This window comes from Oncorhynchus nerka, linkage group LG20, assembly GCF_034236695.1.
Source record: "Oncorhynchus nerka isolate Pitt River linkage group LG20, Oner_Uvic_2.0, whole genome shotgun sequence".
In the NCBI taxonomy this organism is placed as follows: Eukaryota; Metazoa; Chordata; class Actinopteri; order Salmoniformes; family Salmonidae; genus Oncorhynchus; species Oncorhynchus nerka.
In genome coordinates, this window is record NC_088415.1 from 66,509,414 (window position 1) to 66,534,760 (window position 25,347).

The 25,347-nt window shown below is 44.1% G+C and overlaps 1 protein-coding gene across 1 annotated transcript in view; it reads right to left on the reverse strand.

The window, feature by feature from the left end:
- Positions 1 to 25,347, reverse strand: part of LOC115102989 (PH domain leucine-rich repeat protein phosphatase 1-like) — a 101,201-nt gene that overhangs the window by 37,094 nt on the left and 38,760 nt on the right. The window contains 3 exon segments of the mRNA XM_029623505.2: positions 770 to 918; positions 4,480 to 4,605; positions 10,548 to 10,744. Coding sequence (XP_029479365.2) covers positions 770 to 918; positions 4,480 to 4,605; positions 10,548 to 10,744 — 472 coding nt within the window.

Consider the following 25,347-nt stretch of genomic DNA (forward strand, 5'->3'; position numbering starts at 1 on the left):
TCCCCCACTCTAGCCCTCGCTCTCTCTCTATCATCGTAGACTACAAGGACACTAATATACATACACACTTGCACGTGCAGTTAAATGACAAATCATCTTCTGAATTTCTAAGACAGGCTGTGACAGGCATGCACACTCACACACACACACAAACAAACACACACACACACACACACACAGTGTACAGTACATCTTGGCTATGTGCTTTAATCTGGGGCCAGATGGTGCCCACTGAGCAGTACTGAGAGGGAGAGTGAGGGAGCCAGGCCATATTAAAAGCCTCCCTGCAGAGGCAGACAGGTCTGGGCTACCCTACTAGACTCCATCCACTCCGACTGTCCAGGTCAACTCAACTAGGCCCTGTCCTGGTCCTGCCCAACTCAGTCTGTTTGACCATCCCAGCCCATCCTTACCCTGCCCATCTCTGCTAGGCCTGGTCCTAAGCAGCTCAAGTCTGCCCAACCAAAGGCCACTGACCCTGCCTTGCCCACTAACTGACACTACCCCATTCGTGCATCTTAAGCCCAGCACTATTCTGCCAAGTCCACTCCAATCTAGGCCAGCTCAGTCTAGTCTAGTCCAGCCCTACCCTAATTGTGACCCAGTCCAACTCTTTACTAAGCCAACCAAGCCAAACCATGCCATGCTCAGATCTGTCCAGGCAGAGCAACTTAACCAGGTCAAACCCACCCCACCCTACCCCTTCTTGAGACCCAACCCATATAATTCCAGCCCTGTGTGTCCAATTCCCCTGGATCGTACCACCTACCTCTGTAGCTGGTGTAGACGGTGGTCTGTGGGGAGGAAGTTGTGTTTGAGGTTGAGATGGGTGAGGTCCTGGCTGTAGAAGAGGTTGGGAGGCAGCTGCTCCAGACTGCAGCAGGACAGGTCCACAGAGTTGATCCTCTGGGACACCATCTGACCAACCGGGGGAGGGAAGAGGAAGGGGAAACCTGGTGTCAAACATAATTATCCCGACTCCGCTGGGATGTGTGTGTGACTGGGGGGCGGATTGTGGATTTGTGGGAGGATTGTGTGTGTGTGACCTAGGGTGGTTATTAACAGGTCATTGATAGGTCAGGCGTCTTAAGATTAGAAAGGCAGGAAGTCAACCGTGAGTGAGACAGGACAAGACATAACAGGTCATCTCATGTTATCTACTGTATATCTACCGTATATCTACTGTATATCTCCCATATATCTACTGTATATCTACTGTATATCTACCGTATATCTACTGTATATCTACTGTATATCTACTGGATATCTGCCGTAGAGCTACTGTATATCTACTGTATATCTGCCGTATATCTACTGTATATCTCCCATATATCTACTGTATATCTCCCGTATATGTACTGTAAATCTACTGTATATCTCCCATATATCTATATCTCCCATATATCTACTCTATATCTACTGTATATCTCCCATATATCTACTGTATATCTCCCATATATCTCCTGTATATCTCCCGTATATCTACTGTATATCTCCCGTATATCTCCTGTATATTTCCTGTATATCTACTGTATTAATCCCGTATATCTACTGTATTTTACTGTAAATGTCCATATATCTACTGTATAGCTACGATATATCTACTGTATATCTCCCGTATATCTCCTGTATGTCTACTGTATATCTCCCGTATATCTACTGTATTTCTCCCGTGTATCTACTGTATATCTACTGTATATTTACTGTATATCTCCTGTATATCTCCCGTATATCTACTGTATATCTCCTGTATATCTCCCGTATATCTACTGTATATCTACTGTATATATCCCGTATATCTCCCGTATATTTCCTGTATATCTACTGTATTTCTCCCGTATATCTCCCGTATATTTCCTGTATATCTACTGTATTTCTCCCGTATATCTCCCATATATTTCCTGTATATCTACTGTATATCTCCCGTATATCTCCTGTATATCTCCCGTATATCTCCTGTATATTTCCTGTATATCTCCCGTATAGCTACTGTATTTCTCCCGTATATCTACTGAATATTTACTGTAAATTTCCATATATCTGCTGTATAGCTACGATATATCTACTGTATATCTCCCGTATATCTACTGTATATCTCCCGTATATCTACTGTATTTCTCCCGTATCTACTGTATATCTACTGTATATTTACTGTATATCTCCTGTATATCTCCTGTATATCTCCCGTATATCTACTGTATATCTCCCGTATATCTCCCGTATATTTCCTGTATATCTACTGTATATCTCCCGTATATCTCCTGTATATCTCCTGTATATCTCCTGTATATTTCCTGTATTTCTCCCGTATATCTACTGTATATTTACTGTATATATCTACTGTATATCTCCTGTATATCTCCCGTATATCTCCTGTATATCTACTGTATATCTACTGTATATCTCCTGTATATCTCCCGTATAACTACTGTATATCTACCGTATATCTACTGTATATCTCCCGTATATCTACTGTATATCTACTGTATATCTACCGTATATCTACTGTATATCTCCCGTAAATCTACTGTATAGCTCCCGTATATCTCCCATATATCTACTGTATATCTCCCGTATATTTCCTGTATATCTACTGTATTTCTCCCATATATCTACTGTATATCTCCAGTATATCTACTGTATAGCTACTGTATAGCTACTGTATTTCTCCCGTATATCTACTGTATATCTACTGTATATCTGCTGTATATCTGCTGTATATCTGCTGTATGTCTACTGTTTAGCTTCCATATATCTACTGTATATTTACTGTTATCTGTCATAGCATGACTGAACACTTAGTTCAGTTCCACTACTCTCCTTACCACTATACTATCCTTATTACTATACTCTCCTTACTACTATATTCTCCTTACTATACTCTACTTTCCTTACTACTATACTATCATTACTATACTCTCCTTACTACTGTACTCTCCTTACCACTATACTCTCCTTACTACTATACTCCCCTTACTACTGTACTCTCCTTACTACTGTACTCTCCTTACCACTGTACTCTTCTTATTACTATACTCTCTACTGTACTCTCCAGTTACACATTACTTTCCTTACTATACTCTCCTTACTGTACTCTCCTTACTACTGTACTCTCCAGTTACACTATACGCTCCTTACTACTATACTCTCCTTACTACTATCCACTTACTCCTTACTACTATACTCCAGTTCCACTATACTATCTCCAGTTCCACTATATTCTCTATAATCTTTACTACTATACTCTCCTTACTACTACTATCCCAGTTCCTCCACGTTTCCCGCTCATCAAAACTGTTCGCTGCTCTGGCCCCCAATGGTGGAACAAACTCCACTCAATCACCACCTTCCGGAGACACCTGAAACCCCACCTTTTACCTATAATAAAGTAATCCCTCTCACCCCCCCTCCCCTGAAAAGATTTAGATGCACTACTGTTCCACTGGACATATAATGCACCAATTTGTACTCTGGATAAGAGCGTCTGCTAAATGACTTAAATGTAAATGTAAATGCACTATACTCTCCTTACTATAATCTACTTACTACTATACTCTCCTTACTATACTCTCCAGTTCCACTATGCTATCCATGCTATACTCTCCTTACTACTATACTATCTTCTGGACTCTCCAGTTCCACTATACTCTCCTTTCTGTACTCTCCAGTTCCACTATACTCTCCTTACTGTGCTCTCCAGTTCCACTATACTCTCCTTACTGTGCTCTTCAGTTCCACTATACTCTCCTTACTACTATACTATCGTCTGTACTCTCCAGTTCCACTATACTCTCCTTACTGTGCTCTCCAGTTCCACTATACTCTCCGGTTCCACTATGCTATCCATACTATACTCTCCTTACTACTATACTATCTTCTGGACTCTCCAGTTCCACTATACTCTCCTTATTATACCCTCTACTAAAGTGTTTCCCAACTCTAGTTCTCAAGTACCCCCAACAGCACACCTTGTAGCCCCGGACAAACACACCTGATTCAACTCATTGAGGGCTTGATGATCAGTCGACAAGTTGAATCAGGTGTGTCTGTCCGGGGATCCTCAATAAATATGTGTGGTGATGGGGACAATCGAGCACTGGAGATGGGAAACACTGCTCTACTTTACTCTCCTTACTGCTATATTCTTCTTATTATACTCTCCAGTTCCACTATAATCTCCTTTACAATACTTCCCTTACTGAACACGGTTAACTAGCTACTCTCCAGTCCTTGACTACGGCTCATGCCACTCCTCCTCACAGTCCTACAGTAGGGTCTATTCTGAGTGTTCCCCTGGGCTTCCATGACACGCTCGTCCCTGATAATATTTATAAAATTGGTTTCCTGGATTTGGCCTACTTCAGTTAGGATGAGAGAGAGGAGAGTGAGTGAGTGAGTGAGTGAGCGTTTGTGTGAGTGAGTGAGGGCTACTGTTTCACCCCCTACTGTACTCCACTGCACACACACACACTGATGTACCTTGGCTGCGTGTCGGTGCCAGCGCAGGTGTTCTGTGAAGCTGTCAAAGCTGACGTAGTAGGTCTGGCTCTGGGGCCCTGCTGAGCTGAACGCCAGGCAGTGGCTATGCTTCTTCACCTCCTCCACCTACACACACACACACACACACACGTTAGGCCTAGAGACTGCATTAACAAACACACATCTTCCGTTCACACCTCCAGGGTAAATCACACCATTGTCAGAAAACAAATCGCCAGTTAGACACGACAATGACAACACACACGCCTTCGGAGTCAGACAAGCAAGACAAACAAACCTGTAGGGCTATTGACATTGTGTGTGTGTGTGTGTGTGTGTGTGTGTGTGTGTGTGTGCATACAGAAAACACACATACCTATAGGAAAAAACATAAACTACCCAGGGACTTTTTCAGTACACAACACAGTCCCTGTGTTCCATGTTACAGGCCATGGTCCATTTAGTGACGTCATCAGCACGAGCTGAACGGTTCAGATGTTCATATTAAAAGAGCCTCAGGCTGCAATTTCCAGTCATACAGTTACGACCGCACGCTGCGGAGATGTATGGGAATCTAGAGATCTAGAGGTCGTGTCTTGACATGACATGATATTTGAGCTGTGGTGGCGGTGGGATATGGGGAGTCACAGTCCTTTACATTTATTTATTTATTTTTATTTTATTTCACCTTTATTTAACCAGGTAAGCAAGTTGAGAACAAGTTCTCATTTACAATTGCGACCTGGCCAAGATAAAGCAAAGCAGTTCGACACATACAACGACAGAGTTACACATGGAGTAAAACAAACATACAGTCAATAATACAGTAAAAAAAAACAAGTCTATATACAATGTGAGCAAATTAGGTGAGAAGGGAGGTAAAGGCAAAAAAGGCCATGGTGGCAAAGTAAATACAATATAGCAAGTAAAACACTGGAATGGTAGTTTTGCAATGGAAGAATGTGCAAAGTAGAAATAAAAATAATGGGGTGCAAAGGAGCAAAATAAATAAATAAATTAAATACAGTTGGGAAAGAGGTAGTTGTTTGGGCTAAATTATAGGTGGGCTATGTACAGGTGCAGTAATCTGTAAGATGCTCTGACAGTTGGTGCTTAAAGCTAGTGAGGAGATAAGTGTTTCCAATTTAAGAGATTTTTGTAGTTCGTTCCAGTCATTGGCAGCAGAGAACTGGAAGGAGAGGCGGCCAAAGAAAGAATTGGTTTTGGGGGTGACTAGAGATATACCTGCTGGAGCGTGTGCTACAGGTGGGAGATGCTATGGTGACCAGCGAGCTGAGATAAGGGGGACTTTACCTAGCAGGGTCTTGTAGATGACATGGAGCCAGTGGGTTTGGCGACGAGTATGAAGCGAGGGCCAGCCAACGAGAGCGTACAGGTCGCAATGGTGGGTAGTATATGGGGCTTTGGTGACAAAACGGATTGCACTGTGATAGACTGCATCCAATTTGTTGAGTAGGGTATTGGAGGCTATTTTGTAAATGACATCGCCAAAGTCGAGGATTGGTAGGATGGTCAATTTTACAAGGGTATGTTTGGCAGCATGAGTGAAGGATGCTTTGTTGCGAAATAGGAAGCCAATTCTAGATTTAACTTTGGATTGGAGATGTTTGATATGGGTCTGGAAGGAGAGTTTACAGTCTAACCAGACACCTAAGTATTTGTAGTTGTCCACGTATTCTAAGTCAGAGCCGTCCAGAGTAGTGATGTTGGACAGGCGGGTAGGTGCAGGTAGCGATCGGTTGAAGAGCATGCATTTAGTTTTACTTGTATTTAAGAGCAATTGGAGGCCACGGAAGGAGAGTTGTATGGCATTGAAGCTTGCCTGGAGGGTTGTTAACACAGTGTCCAAAGAAGGGCCGGAAGTATACAGAATGGTGTCGTCTGCGTAGAGGTGGATCAGAGACTCACCAGCAGCAAGAGCGACCTCATTGATGTATACAGAGAAGAGAGTCGGTCCAAGAATTGAACCCTGTGGCACCCCCATAGAGACTGCCAGAGGTCCGGACAGCAGACCCTCCGATTTGACACACTGAACTCTATCAGAGAAGTAGTTGGTGAACCAGGCGAGGCAATCATTTGAGAAACCAAGGCTGTCGAGTCTGCCGATGAGGATGCAGTGGTTGACAGAGTCGAAAGCCTTGGCCAGATCAATGAATACGGCTGCACAGTAATGTTTCTTATCGATGGCGGTTAAGATATCGTTTAGGACCTTGAGCGTGGCTGAGGTGCACCCATGACCAGCTCTGAAACCAGATTGCATAGCAGAGAAGGTATGGTGAGATTCGAAATGGTCGGTAATCTGTTTGTTGACTTGGCTTTCGAAGACCTTAGAAAGGCATGGTAGGATAGATATAGGTCTGTAGCAGTTTGGGTCAAGAGTGTCCCCCCCTTTGAAGAGGGGGATGACCGCAGCTGCTTTCCAATCTTTGGGAATCTCAGATGACACGAAAGAGAGGTTGAACAGGCTAGTAATAGGGGTGGCAACAATTTCGGCAGATAATTTTAGAAAGAAAGGGTCCAGATTGTCTAGCCCGGCTGATTTGTAGGGGTCCAGATTTTTCAGCTCTTTCAGAACTTCAGCTGAATGGATTTGGGAGAAGGAGAAATGGGGAAGGCTTGGGCGAGTTGCTGTTGGGGTGCAGTGCTGTTGACCGGGGTAGGAGTTGCCAGGTGGAAAGCATGGCCAGCCGTAGAAAAATGCTTATTGAAATTCTCAATTATGGTGGATTTATCAGTGGTGACAGTGTTTCCTATCTTCAGTGCAGTGGGCAGCTGGGAGGAGGTGTTCTTATTCTCCATGGACTTTACAGTGTCCCAGAACTTTTTAGAGTTAGTGTTGCAGGAAGCAAATTTCTGCTTGAAAAAGCTAGCCTTAGCTTTTCTAACTGCCTGTGTATAACGGTTTCTAGCTTCCCTGAACAGCTGCATATCACGGGGGCTGTTCGATGCTAATGCAGAACGCCATAGGATGTTTTTGTGTTGGTTAAGGGCAGTCAGGTCTGGGGAGAACCAAGGGCTATATCTGTTCCTGGTTCTAATTTTCTTGAATGGGGCATGTTTATTTAAGATTGTTAGGAAGGCATTTTTTTTAAATATCCAGGCATCCTCTACTGACGGGATGAGATCAATATCCTTCCAGGACACCCCGGCCAGGTCGATTAGAAAGGCCTGCTTGCTGAAGTGTTTCAGGGAGTGTTTTACAGTGATGAGTGGAGGTCGTTTGACCGCTGACCCATTACGGATGCAGGCAATGAGGCAGTGATCGCTGAGATCTTGGTTGAAGACAGCAGAGGTGTATTTAGAGGGGAAGTTGGTTAGGATGATATCTATGAGGGTGCCCGTGTTTAAGGCTTTGGGGGGGTACCTGGTAGGTTCATTGATAATTTGTGTGAGATTGAGGGCATCAAGTTTAGATTGTAGGATGGCTGGGGTGTTAAGCATGTTCCAGTTTAGGTCGCCTAGCAGCACGAGCTCTGAAGATAGATGGGGGCAATCAGTTCACATATGGTGTCCAGAGCACAGCTGGGGGCAGAGGGTGGTCTATAGCAGGCGGCAACGGTGAGAGACTTGTTTTTAGAGAGGTGGATTTTTAAAAGTAGAAGTTCAAATTGTTTGGGTACAGACCTGGATAGTAGGACAGAACTCTGCAGGCTATCTTTGCAGTAGATTGCAACACCGCCCCTTTGGCAGTTCTATCTTGTCTGAAAATGTTGTAGTTTGGAATTAAAATTTCTGAATTTTTGGTGGTCTTCCTAAGCCAGGATTCAGACACAGCTAGAACATCCGGGTTGGCAGAGTGTGCTAAAGCAGTGAAAAGAACAAACTTAGGGAGGAGGCTTCTAATGTTAACATGCATGAAACCAAGGCTATTACGGTTACAGAAGTCATCAAAAGAGAGCGCCTGGGGAATAGGAGTGGAGCTAGGCACTGCAGGGCCTGGATTCACCTCTACATCGCCAGAGGAACATAGGAGGAGAAGAATAAGGGTACGGCTAAAAGCAATAAGAATTGGTCGTCTAGAACGTCTGGAACAGAGAGTAAAAGGAGGTTTCTGGGGGCGATAAAATAGCATCAAGGTATAATGTACAGACAAAGGTATGGTAGGATGTGAATACAGTGGAGGTAAACCTAGGTATTGAGTGATGAAGAGAGAGATATTGTCTCTAGAAACATCATTGAAACCAGGAGATGTCATTGCATGTGTGGGTGGTGGAACTAATAAGTTGGATAAGGTATAGTGAGCAGGACTAGAGGCTCTACAGTGAAATAAGCCAATAAACACTAACCAGAACAGCAATGGACAAGACATATTGACATTAAGGAGAGGCATCCTTAGTCGAGTGATCAAAAGGGTCAAGGGAGTGGAGAGGTTGGTTTGGGGGTCACGGCGATTTAGACAGCTAGCCAGGACATCGGTAGCAAGCTAGCATAGGATGGAGGTCTGTTGTTAGCCACCTCTTGCGTTCCGTCAGTAGATTAGTGGAGTTCCGTGTTGTAGAGGGGATTAGTCCAAATCACACAACAACAAAAAAATAAAAACAATAGATATAGTTATAGAGGCCCAAGAAGAAACATAATAATAATAAAAATAAATAAATTGTCCGATTGTCTATTCTGAGAGCAGCCGGTAAGACAGCTAACGGTTAGCAGGCCGCAGATGGGCGTTCAGGTAACGTCGCGACGGAGGAGCCAGCCGGATCTCCTTCGGGTAGATAACGTCGGCAGTCCAGTTGTGAAGGCCCGGTGGGGCTCCGCGTAGGCAGTAAAACGGGTCCGGATAGGTGACTGCAGCCCAGGAGTGATTGACGGAGCTCAGGAGTGATTGACGGAGCTGGCTAGCTCCGGAGTAATTGATGTTTGCTCCGGAATCGACGAAAGCAGATAGACACACGGATAGCAGCCAGCTAGCTGTGAGATCCGGGAGTGAATGTCCAGAGAGCAGTTGAAATCCAGGGACATGGAGAGAAAAATCGGTCCGGTATGTTCCGTTCGAGCCGCTGCGCCGTACAAAACTGGCGATAGATTTTCGAGTTAAAGGATAGCTGATGACCACAAACCGTGGTTAGCTGAATACTAACGAGTTGCCAGTAAAGAAGCTAACTAGCTTCTGATTCGCTTCTGGCTAGCTCCTGGCTAGCTTCTGGCTAGCTTCTTGGAGTTTCTGGCTAGCTTCTGGCTAGCTTCTTGGAGGATTGCAGATTTGAGGTAAATAATACGTATTTATACATATCAATTGGTGAGGCAGGTTGCAGGAGAGTGTATTGAAGATGAGTTGATGAAAAATAAAAATAAAATGTATGTGAAAAAAGTTGTAAATATATATATATACACGACACGACAAGACGAGGACAAAAGACGTCTGAACTGCTATGCCATCTCGGGCAAGTCATGCCTGGATGTAGTATGTGGCAGGCTGATAGAAAGACCCTTTGAGGAGGGCCCTTAGGGCTTATTCAACAGGCCTGTCTGCCCTTCCCTGCTGCAGATACACAGCCATAAAGGGATAACAGTCATTAACCAAAAGCTCTCTCCCTAACTCCCTGTTTGGAATGTGCAATCCCGAGCCAGAAAATGTATTCGTGAGGATCCAGCCTAAACTAGGCAGAACCATGATAAGACTTTTAAATTGGAGGACAAAGTGAATAAAGGCCAACAATCCATTTAGGGTATAGAGTACTTGATGTGGAGAATGCAGATATAAAATAAGGATGTTGGAAGATTAAACGCGGATTTGCAACCATGACTTATTGGCCCTTCACCAGGACTCTGTCACAGAGTTGATTAAAGACTGTTGATTTGATTTCAGCTCTATGATTACACACTGATTAGACGGAGTCAAGAATGAAGACAAATGGAAATGGAAAGCTGGTGATGTACGAGTAAAGTAAGCTTTGTGGATGTCACATTGGTGTCATAGAATTAGAATGAACTTTGTGATTTTTCTTCCTGGCGTGGGTACTATCAATACGGCTGCCGGTCCAGCCGTCACAGAACATTGTCAGTAGTGTCAGTAACAGCAGTCTTGTCAGTCCTGTGTCTTACTGTACCTTTCCTCCGATGAGGGGCAGGATGTGCATCTTGCCCGTGTGGCTGTCTTTGACGGAGGAGACAATGAGGCAGGTGCCACAAAGGATCACCTGGCGTCTGGTCCAGCGGTTGACTGGCAGCTGGAGTTTCCCTTTGCGGACATTATACGTCCCCGACAGTTGCACGCGTTCCGAGCTCTCGATGCTGTGGGGCTTTCCTGGAACACACAAGGAGAGGGAGAGAGAGTTAGCATAGTTAGCATTCAGCTAACTTAACACAGAGGAGAGGGAGCGAGAGTTAGCATAGTTAGCATTCAGCTAACTTAACACAGAGGAGAGGGAGCGAGAGTTAGCATAGTTAGCATTCAGCTAACTCAACACACAGAGGAGAGGGAGCGAGTTAGCACACAGACCTGTATACTCACCCTGCATCTATTAACCCAAAGCTAATCAAGTGACATAGTAATTATGTATGACTATAAAGCAAATAATAATGATAATTGCGTTTATTTACATACTGTACATACAGTATATTATCAACCCTGAGAGATATGAATAGTTAAATAGCGTAGCAGCCTAGCGCTCAGCACCCAGTCAAATCAATGCTGTGTTAGCATAAGCGCTAAACAGTCGCAGTCAGCACTGATGCCGCACTCTGTTAGCATACGGCGCTGAATAGCTTTTAGCATAGCATTAAACACAACAGTGATAGTCAGACAACAGATGATGATGCCAGGTGCTGTCCACTAATTCAACACTAATTTGCTATGGCATTCTTTGAGCTGTCTTTATTCCCTTCACCCATCGGTTCATCTCCTCTGTGACGTGTTCCCTCGCTCTCTCCGCTACCCTGCCAAATGGCTTGTTTATCAAGTTGCTCTGTCAATCAGTCTGTCTTCTCTGTCCATCTGTCTTCTCTGTCTCTCCAAAACATCCACCTGCTCTCCGTCTTGCAAACTGGCCCGCCAACTCTCTCAACCTCTCTCGCTCTCTCACATTCTTCTCCACTTGCATGTGCCTCTCTGTTCTCCTCCTACCTATCTATCTATGAACAGAATCTCTGCCTACCTTGTACACTTGTTTTTGTCTTTTGTTATTCATGTCTCCGCCATGTGTGCTAGGCCAAGGCGCTACGCCAAAGCATCTGATGTAGAACAGATGTGGAATGGACACGACCCCAGGCCATAGAAAATGACTCACATGTTACTGTAAACGACAGTAAATCACTCCTGCCCTCTACATCTCTCCCATCCACTCCACACTGGGTTTATGCTGCCGGTAGTATAGAAGGGTAGGTAGGGTAAGTACACACGCGGACAGGAAACAATCCCAGGTCAGAGAGATACAGGTAACTGACAAAATAATGGAAACACTTGAGTAAATGAGGGATCAAAGTAGAATCTGTGCCAAGGTGCATTGAAGCTGTTCTGGCGCCGCATTAAGACACTTTATGTTGGCGTTTACCTTATTTCTTCAGTTATGTAACCCATTGTAAACCACTCCTCCATCTCTCCCAGCCACTTCAATCCAGACAGGGATAGAGAGAGAGCTGGTGGGGTAGTACTATGGGGTAAGTACTAAGTACCAGGACAAGCTCTTACAGCTTTGAATAATTCAACACAGGTCCCTTACATGCTGACTGTTAGACTAACACGAGAGAATGCTGTATGACACATGGCCCCTTGGCTAACACTTTTAGCATCGCTTTAAAACTCCCCCGACTGGAGAACACTACACAGAAGTTACCTACTCTATTGTAGGGAGCTTACAACCTAGCGACCTCCTCAAGAGTTTCTGGTCTCTTGGCGTAAATGCTAAGGTGTAGGGTTGACAGTTGCAAGGTCCCAGGTTCAAGCCCAGGTCAGGACCAATGTATCCTCAAAAGATTATCGCCACTGAGCAAATTTCAGGTCTACTGAGCGCAAAGTTCAATGTAGGCCTACATTCCATGAGACTTTTGGAAAAAAAATGCATGGCTTGACATGATCCTGTTTAGCCACTTGTCCTTCAGATAAGGTGACTGAAAATGTTGTTGTGTTGTTTGATGTAAGAAACCACTTCCCATACCCTATTACAGAGAATCAGAAATTATGCTACACTCTGCCTATTGGCTACATAGCTTATTCAAGCCTGTCTCAAAATACAACACTGCCCCTTTAAGACAAAACAAATCTTGATTTACTTGACTCTCTTTTCAAAGATGTCTAGAAATGTACACGTTTTGTGCTCTTGTAGGAAGCAATCACTCCCCTATTGCTGAATACAAAGGATCTATAACTGGGCTAATAATTCACTAACTAGCAAAGGATATTAACATGTTTACACGTGGCTACACGCAGCTCTCACTTTGATCTCAAAACAAGTGCATCTACTCACGGCCGCTCATGCTGTAAACACAGTCCAGTTCAAAGTAAATGGCACAGATCCACATATGCCAATGGTCTATTTGCATATAGGTCTACTGCAGCTCTGATTGGTTATGTCACACCGGTCTGTGTAAAGTACGGCTGAGTAGTGTGTGTCAATGCACTTGGCAGCAGCTAATGGGGATCCATAATAAATACAAATGCAATAGAATCCTACTCCGGTGCGTTCTGCCTACAACAAAATATCTTGCATAGTCCGTTTTGTTTCGGTAAGTTGCATTGAAAGTGGCTAATATTGCGTTAATTCAATCACAATTGCCACAGTAAAGGGAAATGTTGATATTGTTAACAGGGAAAACTGTAGAACAGTGGTCACCAACCTTTTCTTAGTCAAGATCACATTGAGTCAAAATGGAAGCCGAGATCTACCGCTCGGAATTTATTTGTATTTTTACATGACTTTAAAAAACATAAGCCTATGCAACATTAACCAATTAAAAACAGTACTGTCGCAATGAGGTTTGTGCAGTAAGCTATATACCCAATACATTATCACCGCAAATTGGCTTTGCTTGAATTGCCCTGCCAATGAATGCATTGTTGTTTGGAATATATATTTATATATATATTTTTTTTAATGAGGAAGGCTATATGATCACACCGGTAATGATTGAGCATATATTTAAATAATGTGCTTTTTATTTGTTTACTGTGGTGATGATGCCTGCATCTGATGGTCAGTCTCAGCAGATGGAGAGAGCAGCAGACTGAGGGTCCACCTCTCCCTTTCGTCCACTGACACTGACCAAAAAGGGACAGTCTTCCAGCTGATGGCGAAACACAAGTCGCACTGCATTATTTCTGCCTCATGCACAAATTCATGTTGTTACTCCTCTGACCAGAGAAAGTGAAATATCCCATGATATTAAAAAAGACCCAAGCCGCTAATAATAACAACAAGCCTGTAGATACACTTTCCTACTCATTCATCACTGCTGCAGTGCTTGTTGTAGCGCTGAGTGGAAATAGGAAGAACGCACATTTCATGGCTTCTAAAAGTGTTGAATACAAAGTGTTGACAGTGCTGAGTGTGAACTTAAACATGAACTCATCTCTTTGCCCTATTCGTTGACAGTCTCTCTCTCTCGTCATGATTTTTAAACATTTAGAAATCTCACAGTATCAACTTTGCTGAGGCTTTCTTTAATGGCTGCTACGTTACTGCAGACAACGGTCGTCTGAGCCATCCGATTGGCCAGCGTTAGGCCTATAGTGCACTTGATTTGCTCTCAGGGCCTGCTGGAAGTCAGAGTTTGTATCTTTAGACACATGCTATGGTTAAAAATGGCAACAGTTTGCCTACCTAGTGCGCAGGGCAGCTGAGTCGGGTGCACCTACCGCCAACACAGAGACCAACACAGGCACAAGGCTCTATTGTTGTTGTTGTTTTACAGAAATGTTTACCGATCGACTAGGAATGCTTGGAGATCGACCAGGCGTTCGCGATCGACCGGTTGGTGACCACTGCTCAAGAAAGTTAAGTGACGATCAATCTCCTGCTTTTCTCTGTGGGCTGATATTTCCTGCACGGCCGTCTCGGGCTACTGCTCGGCACAGCTTAGAGGGAACATTGTTCAGGACTACATGTACACCCTCCTTCCACACAATATGTACCTGGCGCTTTTGGTCTGGTCCTAAAGCAACTGGAGCAGTGATTGTGCTCGTTTCTTTGTAGCTCAAGATAACGGTGAAGTCGGCTTGATACTGTCAGAGACGAGGGTTGAAGAATAAATTCACTGAGGAAGTGGTCATGTTCTGAAGAACAGACTCCGAGCCCGGGGCAAAGGGCTACATTTTAATATGAGCTACTGTGATCAGCACTTTCCCCCGCTGTATCAGCACAGTGCAGTGACCTTTGGCCTCATTTTCACGCCCAAAATCAAATCAATAACCGACTTTGCAAATGAACTGGTCAAATACTGAGCATGTGCAATGCGACACCTTACCACATGGTCAGAAGTGAGATGCCACCATAGAGCTCAGACCTCTACAGTACAACTCAGTTCATTTTCATAATTGAGTTTGCGAGTCGGATGAGAAATTGTTTGAACAGGCAAATTATTCACCAGCTTTTAGCCTCAATAAGTCACACTGGCAATCTCAAAATATCTAGGGCTTTGTTGGAACACTTTCTCTCCCACACACGCATATGCACAAGCACGCACACACACACACACACACACACCCTCCACACGCATGCACAGATGCACACACTCTGATTCAGTGACAGTGATAAACCTCCTCCATATGTGATTTGGGCTTTATTGTTCACATGGATGAGGATGGACCAAAGCAGGAACAAACGTTTTAAAAGGGGAACAATATGGAGTGGTGCAGTAGGAAGCCCTAATGATAACAGTGGGCCTAAAACAGCATCTGTCTGCCCGGGTGTTGATTTGTCCTGGCGGCTACAGTAACTCTCTCTCCCCACCCAGTCACATGGACACAGTGTCTAGGTTAGTTCAATTGAAGGGGAAGAGTGGGTGGGTGGGGTTCCCACTGTTTACATGGATCTAGACAACCTCTTGATATCACAATGATACTATGGTTATGTAGTGGTCACTTTTAGTCTCATGCTGGAATCCACAACCCTGGTGGGGCAAGAACCAGGCTCCAGCCAACCAACTGAGTCATCGGAACAAGGACTCTATTTGTTGTCCCAGGCCAGGAGTCTTCAATTTAAAGGTTGAGGATGGAAGCAATGCAGGGGATAGGGTTCGGGTCAAAAGGACACTATGGTCTTGGCTAGTTGTGTATGTGTGTGTGTTTGGAGAATGAGGTGCTTTCTTTACCTTTGAGTGCTATGGAGAATGGGACCTTTTTTTGTAAATTTGATTGGTGGATTCAAATAAAGTATTAAAAATATATATGTTTGTGAGTAGGGAGTGGCGTGTGTTTACTTTAGGGTGTTCACTACCTAGCGGTTTATCAAGATGTCTTCCTTCCCCAAGATCAGGAAAGGCCACGGTTTCCCCTCTCCCTGCCAACACACACCCACGCAGAGAGGAACTGACTGCGGTGGGGCGGACAGTGGTACCGTTTCCCCTACTGTGGATTCCATCTTTAACAGAGTGTAAGGCCCTCCCCATGTGATAACCAGACCACTTGCAGAACCACCTCTCCTCCTCGCTACACACGTGTAATCAGGCTGACCCCCCCCCAATGAAACAAGACACTGCAACACACATACACTTCTACCACTGGGTCTGGGCTCGCCGTACCTCAGGGCTCTGAACAACATTACACACTGGGTCTGGGCCCGCCGTACCTCAGGGCTCTGAACAACATTACACACTGGGTCTGGGCTCGCCGTACCTCAGGGCTCTGACCAACATTACACACTGGGTCTGGGCTCACCGTACCTCAGGGCTCTGACCAAGAGATTGTTACGATCTGAGGTGTTGTATCAAGGCCCTCCTTGCTACTGAGGAGCTGTAGAGACACATCACTGTCAAATAGTGCTAAAAAGAACACATTCTGTAGCGTGTCCTTCAGAGGCTTGTTATTATTATCAAATGATGCTTGATGGCTGTTGTTTTCCGCCGCTGACAGTGAAAAGGAGTAATGAGATATTGAAGAAAGAGGAAGTGAGTAAGCGCCAACACATATGGGGAAGAGAGAGAGAGGGGGAAGAGAGAGGGAGGGAAAGAAAGAGAGAAGGAAAGAAATCAAGCTGTTTCTGTGGCCTGTAAATTGCTGTCCTCCTGTAGGGGCACGCACACCATGTGGCACCGAACCTGCCTTAGTGTGAGAGAGTGTGTGTGTGTATATGTGTGTGTGTGTGTGTTGCCTGTCATCTCTTGATTTGACCTTCTGTCTTTCTCCGTATAAACCTAAAACCTTGCTTTTCCCAGCTGGCAAAAGTGGTTGCAATGACGTCTTTGCCGACAGATTTCAACAAATTGCAATGGTGTCATATTAAACAGATGTTGTAATAATGTCGTATCAAACCCCTTTTCTACCTGGATTCACTCCCCCTCAATTCAATTCAACTCAAAGGGCATCATCGGCATGGGAAACATACTGTACTTTTACATTGCCAAAGCAAATGAAATAGACAATAAACATGGGAAGTAAACAATCAGAAATGAAGAGTAAAACGTTTTAAAAGAATACAGACATTTCAAATGATATTGTTTCCTATGTACAGTGTTGTAACAACGTGCAAATAGTTGAAGTAAACCTCGGAATAACTGTTTGTAGTGCTGCAAGGCCCAAGGTAACAGGAATAGGCTCCTTTGGACAAGCTCTAAGGTAGGTGACACACACAAACAGACATGGGCGTGTAATGGCAGCGACGGTGAGGACCAGACGAGGTGACAGCTGCTAGGGACAATTAGTGCGCGGGCCAAGGCAGTGCTATTATCCCCTCCTCCCATCTGTCAGCCTGGCGCAACATGTTACAACCTTCCAACAATCATGGGACAACCTTCAAGGCTATCTACCATACCGCACTGTCTGCCTTCAGGACTATGTATGGTACTGTGTGTGTGTTGTTTTATACTACATAGCTTTGTAAGTCTGTAAGCAACAGGGTCGTAGCTAGTTACCACAGCCACAAAGTCTGAAGGCCCGCCTCCTCGGCCAATCAGATGAGGGAGTGTGTTGACACGTATGCCAGATTACGGTATATTTCCAGTTCAAGTTTGAGGACCAATTTATTTTATGTACTGATCCATAAATGATTTGGTTATTTATAAGCTATAATAAAACCAACAGTTCAAAATGTAAATTGGTAATCAGATCTCTTAATCAAACTCAGCCGGGAAGCTTATCATGATGTTTGCTCTAATTGTTTAAAAAACAATTGCATGTAGACAAACAAATTGACATCTTGATTTTAGATTTATACAGTTTTAGGGAAATGAAACATGTTGAATTAGGCTCCTTTAAGATATAAACTTCAACCCTGTTTTCCAATTGGGCACTTTTTATAGTAATTTTTTTGTACAATTGGAATTGGGGTGCCTGAGTAAACACAGCCTTAGACTTTGACCAACAGTAGGTTGATGATATACTTTAAAATATTTACCTTAAAACCAGGAAAGCAGATTGCGTGGGCGATTTTTATTATAGTCTTGCAGTCCACCTTTTTGGTATTTTGCACCAAATAAAATCAAATGTTATTTATCATGCGCCGAATACAACTGGTGTAGACTTGACAGTGAAATGCTTACGAACGTTTCCACATGATGCAGAGTTTAAAGATAAAATACACAAGAATGGAGCTAAATACAGGGACCAGTACCAGATCAATGTGGAGCTAAATACAGGGACCAGTACCAGATCAATGTGGAGCTAAATACAGGGACCAGTACCAGATCAATGTGGAGCTAAATACAGGGACCAGTACCATCAGTACCGGAATGTGGAGCTAAATACAGGGACCAGTACCAGATCAATGTGGAGCTAAATACAGGGACCAGTACCGGATTAATGTGGAGCTAAATACAGGGACCAGTACCAGATCAATGTGGAGCTAAATACAGGGACCAGTACCGGATTAATGTGGAGCTAAATACAGGGACCAGTACAGGGCTACCAGTACCGGATCAATGTGGAGCTAAATACAGGGACCAGTACCGGATCAATGTGGAGCTAAATACAGGGACCAGTACCGGATTAATGTGGAGCTAAATACAGGGACCAGTACCAGATCAATGTGGAGCTAAATACAGGGACCAGTACCGGATCAATGTGGAGCTAAATACAGGGACCAGTACCGGATCAATGTGGAGCTAAATACAGGGACCAGTACCGGATCAATGTGGAGCTAAATACAGGGACCAGTACCGGATCAATGTGGAGCTAAATACAGGGACCAGTACCGGATCAATGTGGAGCTAAATACAGGGACCAGTAGCGGATCAATGTGAAGCTAAATACAGGGACCAGTACAGGATCAATGTGGAGCTAAATACAGGGACCAGTACCGGATCAATGTGGAGCTAAATACAGGGACCAGTACCGGATTAATGTGGAGCTAAATACAGGGACCAGTACAGGATCAATGTGGAGCTAAATACAGGGACCAGTACCGGATCAATGTGGAGCTAAATACAGGGAGCAGTACAGGATCAATGTGGAGATAAATACAGGGACCAGTACCGGATCAATGTGGAGCTAAATACAGGGACCAGTACCAGATCAATGTGGAGCTAAATACAGGGACCAGTACCGGATCAATGTGGAGCTAAATACAGGGACCAGTACCGGATCAATGTGGAGCTAAATACAGGGACCAGTACCGGATCAATGTGGAGCTAAATACAGGGACCAGTACCGGATCAATGTGGAGCTAAATACAGGGACCAGTACCGGATCAATGTGGAGCTAAATACAGGGACCAGTACCGGATCAATGTGGAGCTAAATACAGGGACCAGTACCGGATCAATGTGGAGCTAAATACAGGGACCGGTACCGGATCAATGTGGAGCTAAATACAGGGACCAGTACCGGATCAATGTGAAGCTAAATACAGGGACCAGTACCAGATCAATGTGGAGCTAAATACAGGGACCAGTACCGGATCATTGTGGAGCTAAATACAGGGACCAGTACCGGATCATTGTGGAGCTAAATACAGGGACCAGTACCGGATCAATGTGGAGCTAAATACAGGGACCAGTACAGGATCAATGTGGAGCTAAATACAGGGACCAGTACCAGATCAATGTGGAGCTAAATACAGGGAACAGTACCGGATCATTGTGGAGCTAAATACAGGGACCAGTACCGGATCATTGTGGAGCTAAATACAGGGACCAGTACCGGATCATTGTGGAGCTAAATACAGGGACCAGTACCGGATCATTGTGGAGCTAAATACAGGGACCAGTACCGGATCAATGTGGAGCTAAATACAGGGACCAGTACCAGATCAATGTGGAGCTAAATACAGGGACCAGTACCGGATCAATGTGGAGCTATATACAAGGACCAGTACCAGATCAATGTGGAGCTAAATAGAGGGACCAGTACCGGATCAATGTGGAGCTAAATACAGGGACCAGTACCGGATCAATGTGGAGCTAAATACAGGGACCAGTACCGGATCAATGTGGAGCTAAATACAGGGACCAGTACCGGATCAATGTGGAGCTAAATACAGGGACCGGTACCGGATCAATGTGGAGCTAAATACAGGGACCAGTACCGGATCAATGTACATTTCGACCTCAAGTAACTTGTACCTCTGTACAAGTTACTTGAAGTCTATATGTACATGGATGCAGGGTAAAGTGACTAAGCAAATAATAATAATAAGTGTAAAATAAAGAACAGAGTAGCAGCAGCAAATGATGTGTAAAACTGTGTGTGAACATCTTATTCTGAAATCATGGGCATTAATGATGAATCACGCTTCACCATTCATTTCAACATACATTTCGTTGAGTGCCAGAGTGGTGTTGGCCTGTGGAAGAATGCAGAAAGCACTGATAATTATGGATGAGAACTCTCTTGGTAGATAAAAGGGTCTGCAGCTTACCATGAGTTATTTTGTGTAGACTTTATATACACACACTCACAGGTATTCATGAGGTATTCGTTTTGACCAGTTTCCGTCTCTGTACAAAGACATGGAAGATGGCAAAACACTTAACCGTTTCACGTGTGAATTCCAAATATCTCTAACGGTCGCTGTTTTATGTTTTATGCACGTGATGTCAGAATGCATTCTGACATTGAAAATGTGATTGTTATGCAACAGGACAGCTAACCCGAGCTGCCTGCAAATTATCTAACCCGAGCTGCCTGCTAATTATCTAACCCGCGCTGCCTGCTAATTATCTAACCCGCGCTGCCTGCTAATTATCTAACCCCCGCTGCCTGCCAATTATCTAACCCCCGCTGCCTGCCAGTTATCTAACCCCCGCTGCCTGCCAGTTATCTAACCCCGCTGCCTGCTAATTATCTAACCCCGCTGCCTGCCAATGATCTAACCCCGCTGCCTGCCAATGATCTAACCCCGCTGCCTGCTAATTATCTAACCCCCGCTGCCTGCCAATTATCTAACCCCCGCTGCCTGCTAATTATCTAACCCCGCTGCCTGCTAATTATCTAACCCGAGCTGCCTGCTAATTATCTAACCCGCGCTGCCTGCTAATTATCTAACCCGCGCTGCCTGCTAATTATCTAACCCGCGCTGCCTGCTAATTATCTAACCCGAGCTGCCTGCTAATTATCTAACCCGAGCTGCCTGCTAATTATCTAACCCGAGCTGCCTGCTAATTATCTAACCCCCGCTGCCTGCTAATTATCTAACCCGAGCTGCCTGCTAATTATCTAACCCCCGCTGCCTGCCAATTATCTAACCCGAGCTGCCTGCCAATGATCTAACCCGAGATGCCTGCTAATTATCTAACCCCCGCTGCCTGCTAATTATCTAACCCCCGCTGCCTACTAATTATCTAACCCGAGCTGCCTGCTAATTATCTAACCCCCGCTGCCTGCCAATGATCTAACCCCCGCTGCCTGCTAATTATCTAACCCCCGCTGCCTGCCAATTATCTAACCCCCGCTGCCTGCCAATTATCTAACCCCGCTGCCTGCTAATTATCTAACCCCCGCTGCCTGCTAATTATCTAACCCCCGCTGCCTGCTAACTATCTAACCCCCGCTGCCTGCTAATTATCTAACCCGCGCTGCCTGCTAATTATCTAACCCGAGCTGCCTGCTAATTATCTAACCCGCGCTGCCTGCTAATTATCTAACCCGCGCTGCCTGCTAATTATCTAACCCGCGCTGCCTGCTAATTATCTAACCCGAGCTGCCTGCTAATTATCTAACCCGAGCTGCCTGCTAATTATCTAACCCGAGCTGCCTGCTAATTATCTAACCCGAGCTGCCTTCTAATTATCTAACCCGCGCTGCCTGCTAATTATCTAACCCGCGCTGCCTGCTAATTATCTAACCCCGCTGCCTGCTAATTATCTAACCCCCGCTGCCTGCTATGTTTCAGTTTGTCAATTTCAAAGTATTTTCTAACAAGTTTTATTTTCTAACAACCGTTTGAATTGAAATGTGTTCTGCCTCCTCATTAATTCACATAGAAGTAGCCCATTTCTCTGTTGCAGACAATTTATGTTTGAGGATTTACTGAGCCAGACAAACTTCTCTCTTTGAGGAGAGCCAAAGCACTCCCCAGTGTTTCACCCAGATCAAGTATGCAGACATTTGGGCAGTCTTGCAAACTTTTCCCCCCTGGCATATTTTCTGGCTAGTGCTCGCATTGCCTTCATTGTCGTTTTCCTTAAATAATAACTTTGGACATGTGTGTGTTCCTATCAAAGTAAGTGCCTTATTGTCTGTATATCGTGTTGTCATTTCTACTGTAGCATACAGTATGTATGTGTGTATGGAGCATAATGTATTTACAGTTATATTACATTTTCAAGAACTGGTGACAAATAATCCATTCTGATTATTGCAGAGATTGTAATGGACACCTATGTGTGTAAAATACTTTTTTGAAGGTTGTACTGATTATGATGAGCTAATGCTAAGCAATTTAAACAACTACGTGTGGCACCATGTTTGTTGACATTACACAATGCATTCAGGGTGTCATGTAAACGTCTGTCAGACCAAAGATGTTACAATGAGGTGAAGGAACGGTTCACTTATCTTTTGAGTAGACTTCCGGAGGTGAATGAAGGGAAGTGAATGATCGTAGATGACACACCTCCTCCAACATGCATTCTGCCAACAGACCAAACTCATCTGGTCTCCTCTTCATATATTTGGTTGACGAAAAAACCCACCCCAAAAAACGGTGGCGCGCACAAACGACCCATTGTCGGATTACACCATCGATTTTTAGAAAGTGTTTTACCAAATTATTTTGATCAATGGTGAGCTCTCCCGTGATGTGATGAATTGTAAACAGCAATTGCTATTAGCTAATTCATATTGTGGTTTCTGTCTGCCGAGTTTTAGCTAAATATGAACCGTTAGCGCTAATTTTCTCCAATTACCGCCATTTAAAATCTAACTGTTTTAAAGTCCCCATTGGCCTCTTGGTGAAAATCTTTGATCGGTTTCCTTCCTCTCCGGCAACTAGACGGCTGCATCTTTGTAGTGACTTTGTAGTGACACCATCCAAAGTGTAATTAATAACTTCACCATGCTCAAACGGATCTTCAATGTCTGCTTCTAAAATGTTTTACCCATCTACCAATACGTATCCTTCTTTGCGAGGCATTGGAAAACCTCCCTGGTCTTTGTGGTTGAATCTGTGTATGAAATGCACTGCTCGACTGACGGACCTTACAGATAATTGTATGTGTGGGGTACAGAGATGAGGTAGTCATTCAAAAATCATGTTAAAAATTATTATTGCACACAGAGTGAGTCCATGCAACTTGCTAAGCACATTTTTACATGTGAACTTATTTAGGCTTGCCATAACAAAGGGGTAAATACTTGTCTTGTTTTATTTTGAATTCAATTTGACATGGGGTATTGTGTGTAGGCTAGAGTGTATCACAACAAAATATGGAAAACGTCAAGGGGTATGAATACTTTCTGAAGGTACTGTACAGTCGTGCCATGGGATCTTTAGTGACCACAGAGTTGGGACACCTGTTTAAAGTCCCATTTTCTTAAAAGTTATTGAGGAACATAAAATTAAATTGTTGTATTAAAAGTGTATGGTATAAACAGTGATCTGTATTTGAACTTACTGCCTTCTTGTTCATTTCAGCAGCATATTTCTCTTTAGTTTTTATTTGTTTGTCTTTACCCTCGTGGCATTCATAAAGTGTTTCATGAGCTGAAATAAAAATACCCAGAAATGTTCCATACGCACAAAAAGCGTATTTCTCTAAATGCTGTGCACTAATTTGTTTATACCCCAGTTAGTGAGCATTTCTCCTTTGCCAAGATACTATACCTGACAGGTGTGGCTTATCAAGAAGCTGATTAAACAGCAAGATCATTACCACAGGTGCACCTTGTGCTGTGGACAATAAAAGGCCACTCTAAAACTGTGAAGTTTTGTCAAACAACACAATGCCACAGATGTCTCAAGTTGAGGGAGCATGCTATTGGCATGCTGACTGCTGGAATGTCCACCAGAGCTATTGCCAGATAATTGAATGTTAATTTCTCTACCATAAGCCACGTCCAACATTGTTTTCGAGAATTGGCAGTACATCCAAAGGGCCTCACAAAAGCAGACCACGTGTAACCACACTAGCTGAGGACCTCAACATCCTGCTTCTTCTCCTGCGGGATCATCTGAGAGCACCACCCGGAAAGCTGATGAAACAGAGTTTGCACAACCGAAGAATTTCTGTAGAAACTAAAAAAAAACACCTCAGGGAAGCGCATCTGCGTGCTCGTTATCCTCACTAGGGTGAAATATTCCGTACACTGGCAAACAAATCATCACACTCCCTCATCTGATTGGTCGAGTAGGTGGGCCTGTAGTAACTAGTGATGACCATGCAACAGTGAGGGAGACATTTGTTGCTTACTTAGAGAGTGAAACCTACAAATCCACAATTTCACAGTTTCTGAAAGGCCTAATCCTTAATTAGTAGCTTCTTAATCCGCTAAACATCCTCTTTAAAAGTTCCCAGATGTTCTCACACTAAACGAGTCTGCAACAGAAGATTTACTGGGGGTTGCTTCTAGTGCTAGCTTCTGGATGTGTGTGTGTGTGTGTGTGGTCTTTCTTGGGAAGAGTGTTCAGCGTGCTGACAACTGCCCAAGTCCCTCTAGGCTGGGCTGAGTGTCATCTGGTTTAGTGCTCTGACAGCACTCGTCTTCTGTCACACAGATTGACAACAGGGTTACATTGAGGGAGCATCTCTCAGTGAGTGTTACATTGAGGGAGCATCTCTCAGTGAGTGTTACATTGAGGGAGCATCTCTCAGTGAGTGTTACATTGAGGGAGCATCTCTCAGTGAGGGTTACATTGAGGGAGCATCTCTCAGTGAGGGTTACATTGAGGGAGCATCTCTCAGTAAACTCAGCTCATAGCACCTCTAGACATGTTCTAGGATGCTGTCCAACAGGCCTTGATCTCCTCGTGTTTTCTCCTCCATTTCCTTTCCCCGCTCCGTGTTTTTAATTTACCACAGGAGCTGGGGTTAGGGACAATCTGTTGCCATGGAGCAGGTGACCATGAAACCTCCATGTCCAATTAGGGAGACTACGGGAAGGGAGAAGAGGACAATGAATGATTTTATGGATGTCACAGGACTTGACATGGTGACTTGACTCAGGGCCAGTGTTTGATGAGCAAGAGACAAATATAAATGAGCACACACTCACGACATGACACACACACACAGCTGAACAAAATACACTTCCTAGAATTTAGTGCAAAGAAACGTCAGATCAGCAATATACAGTAAGAAGTGAACATTGGTACTGTTCATAGGA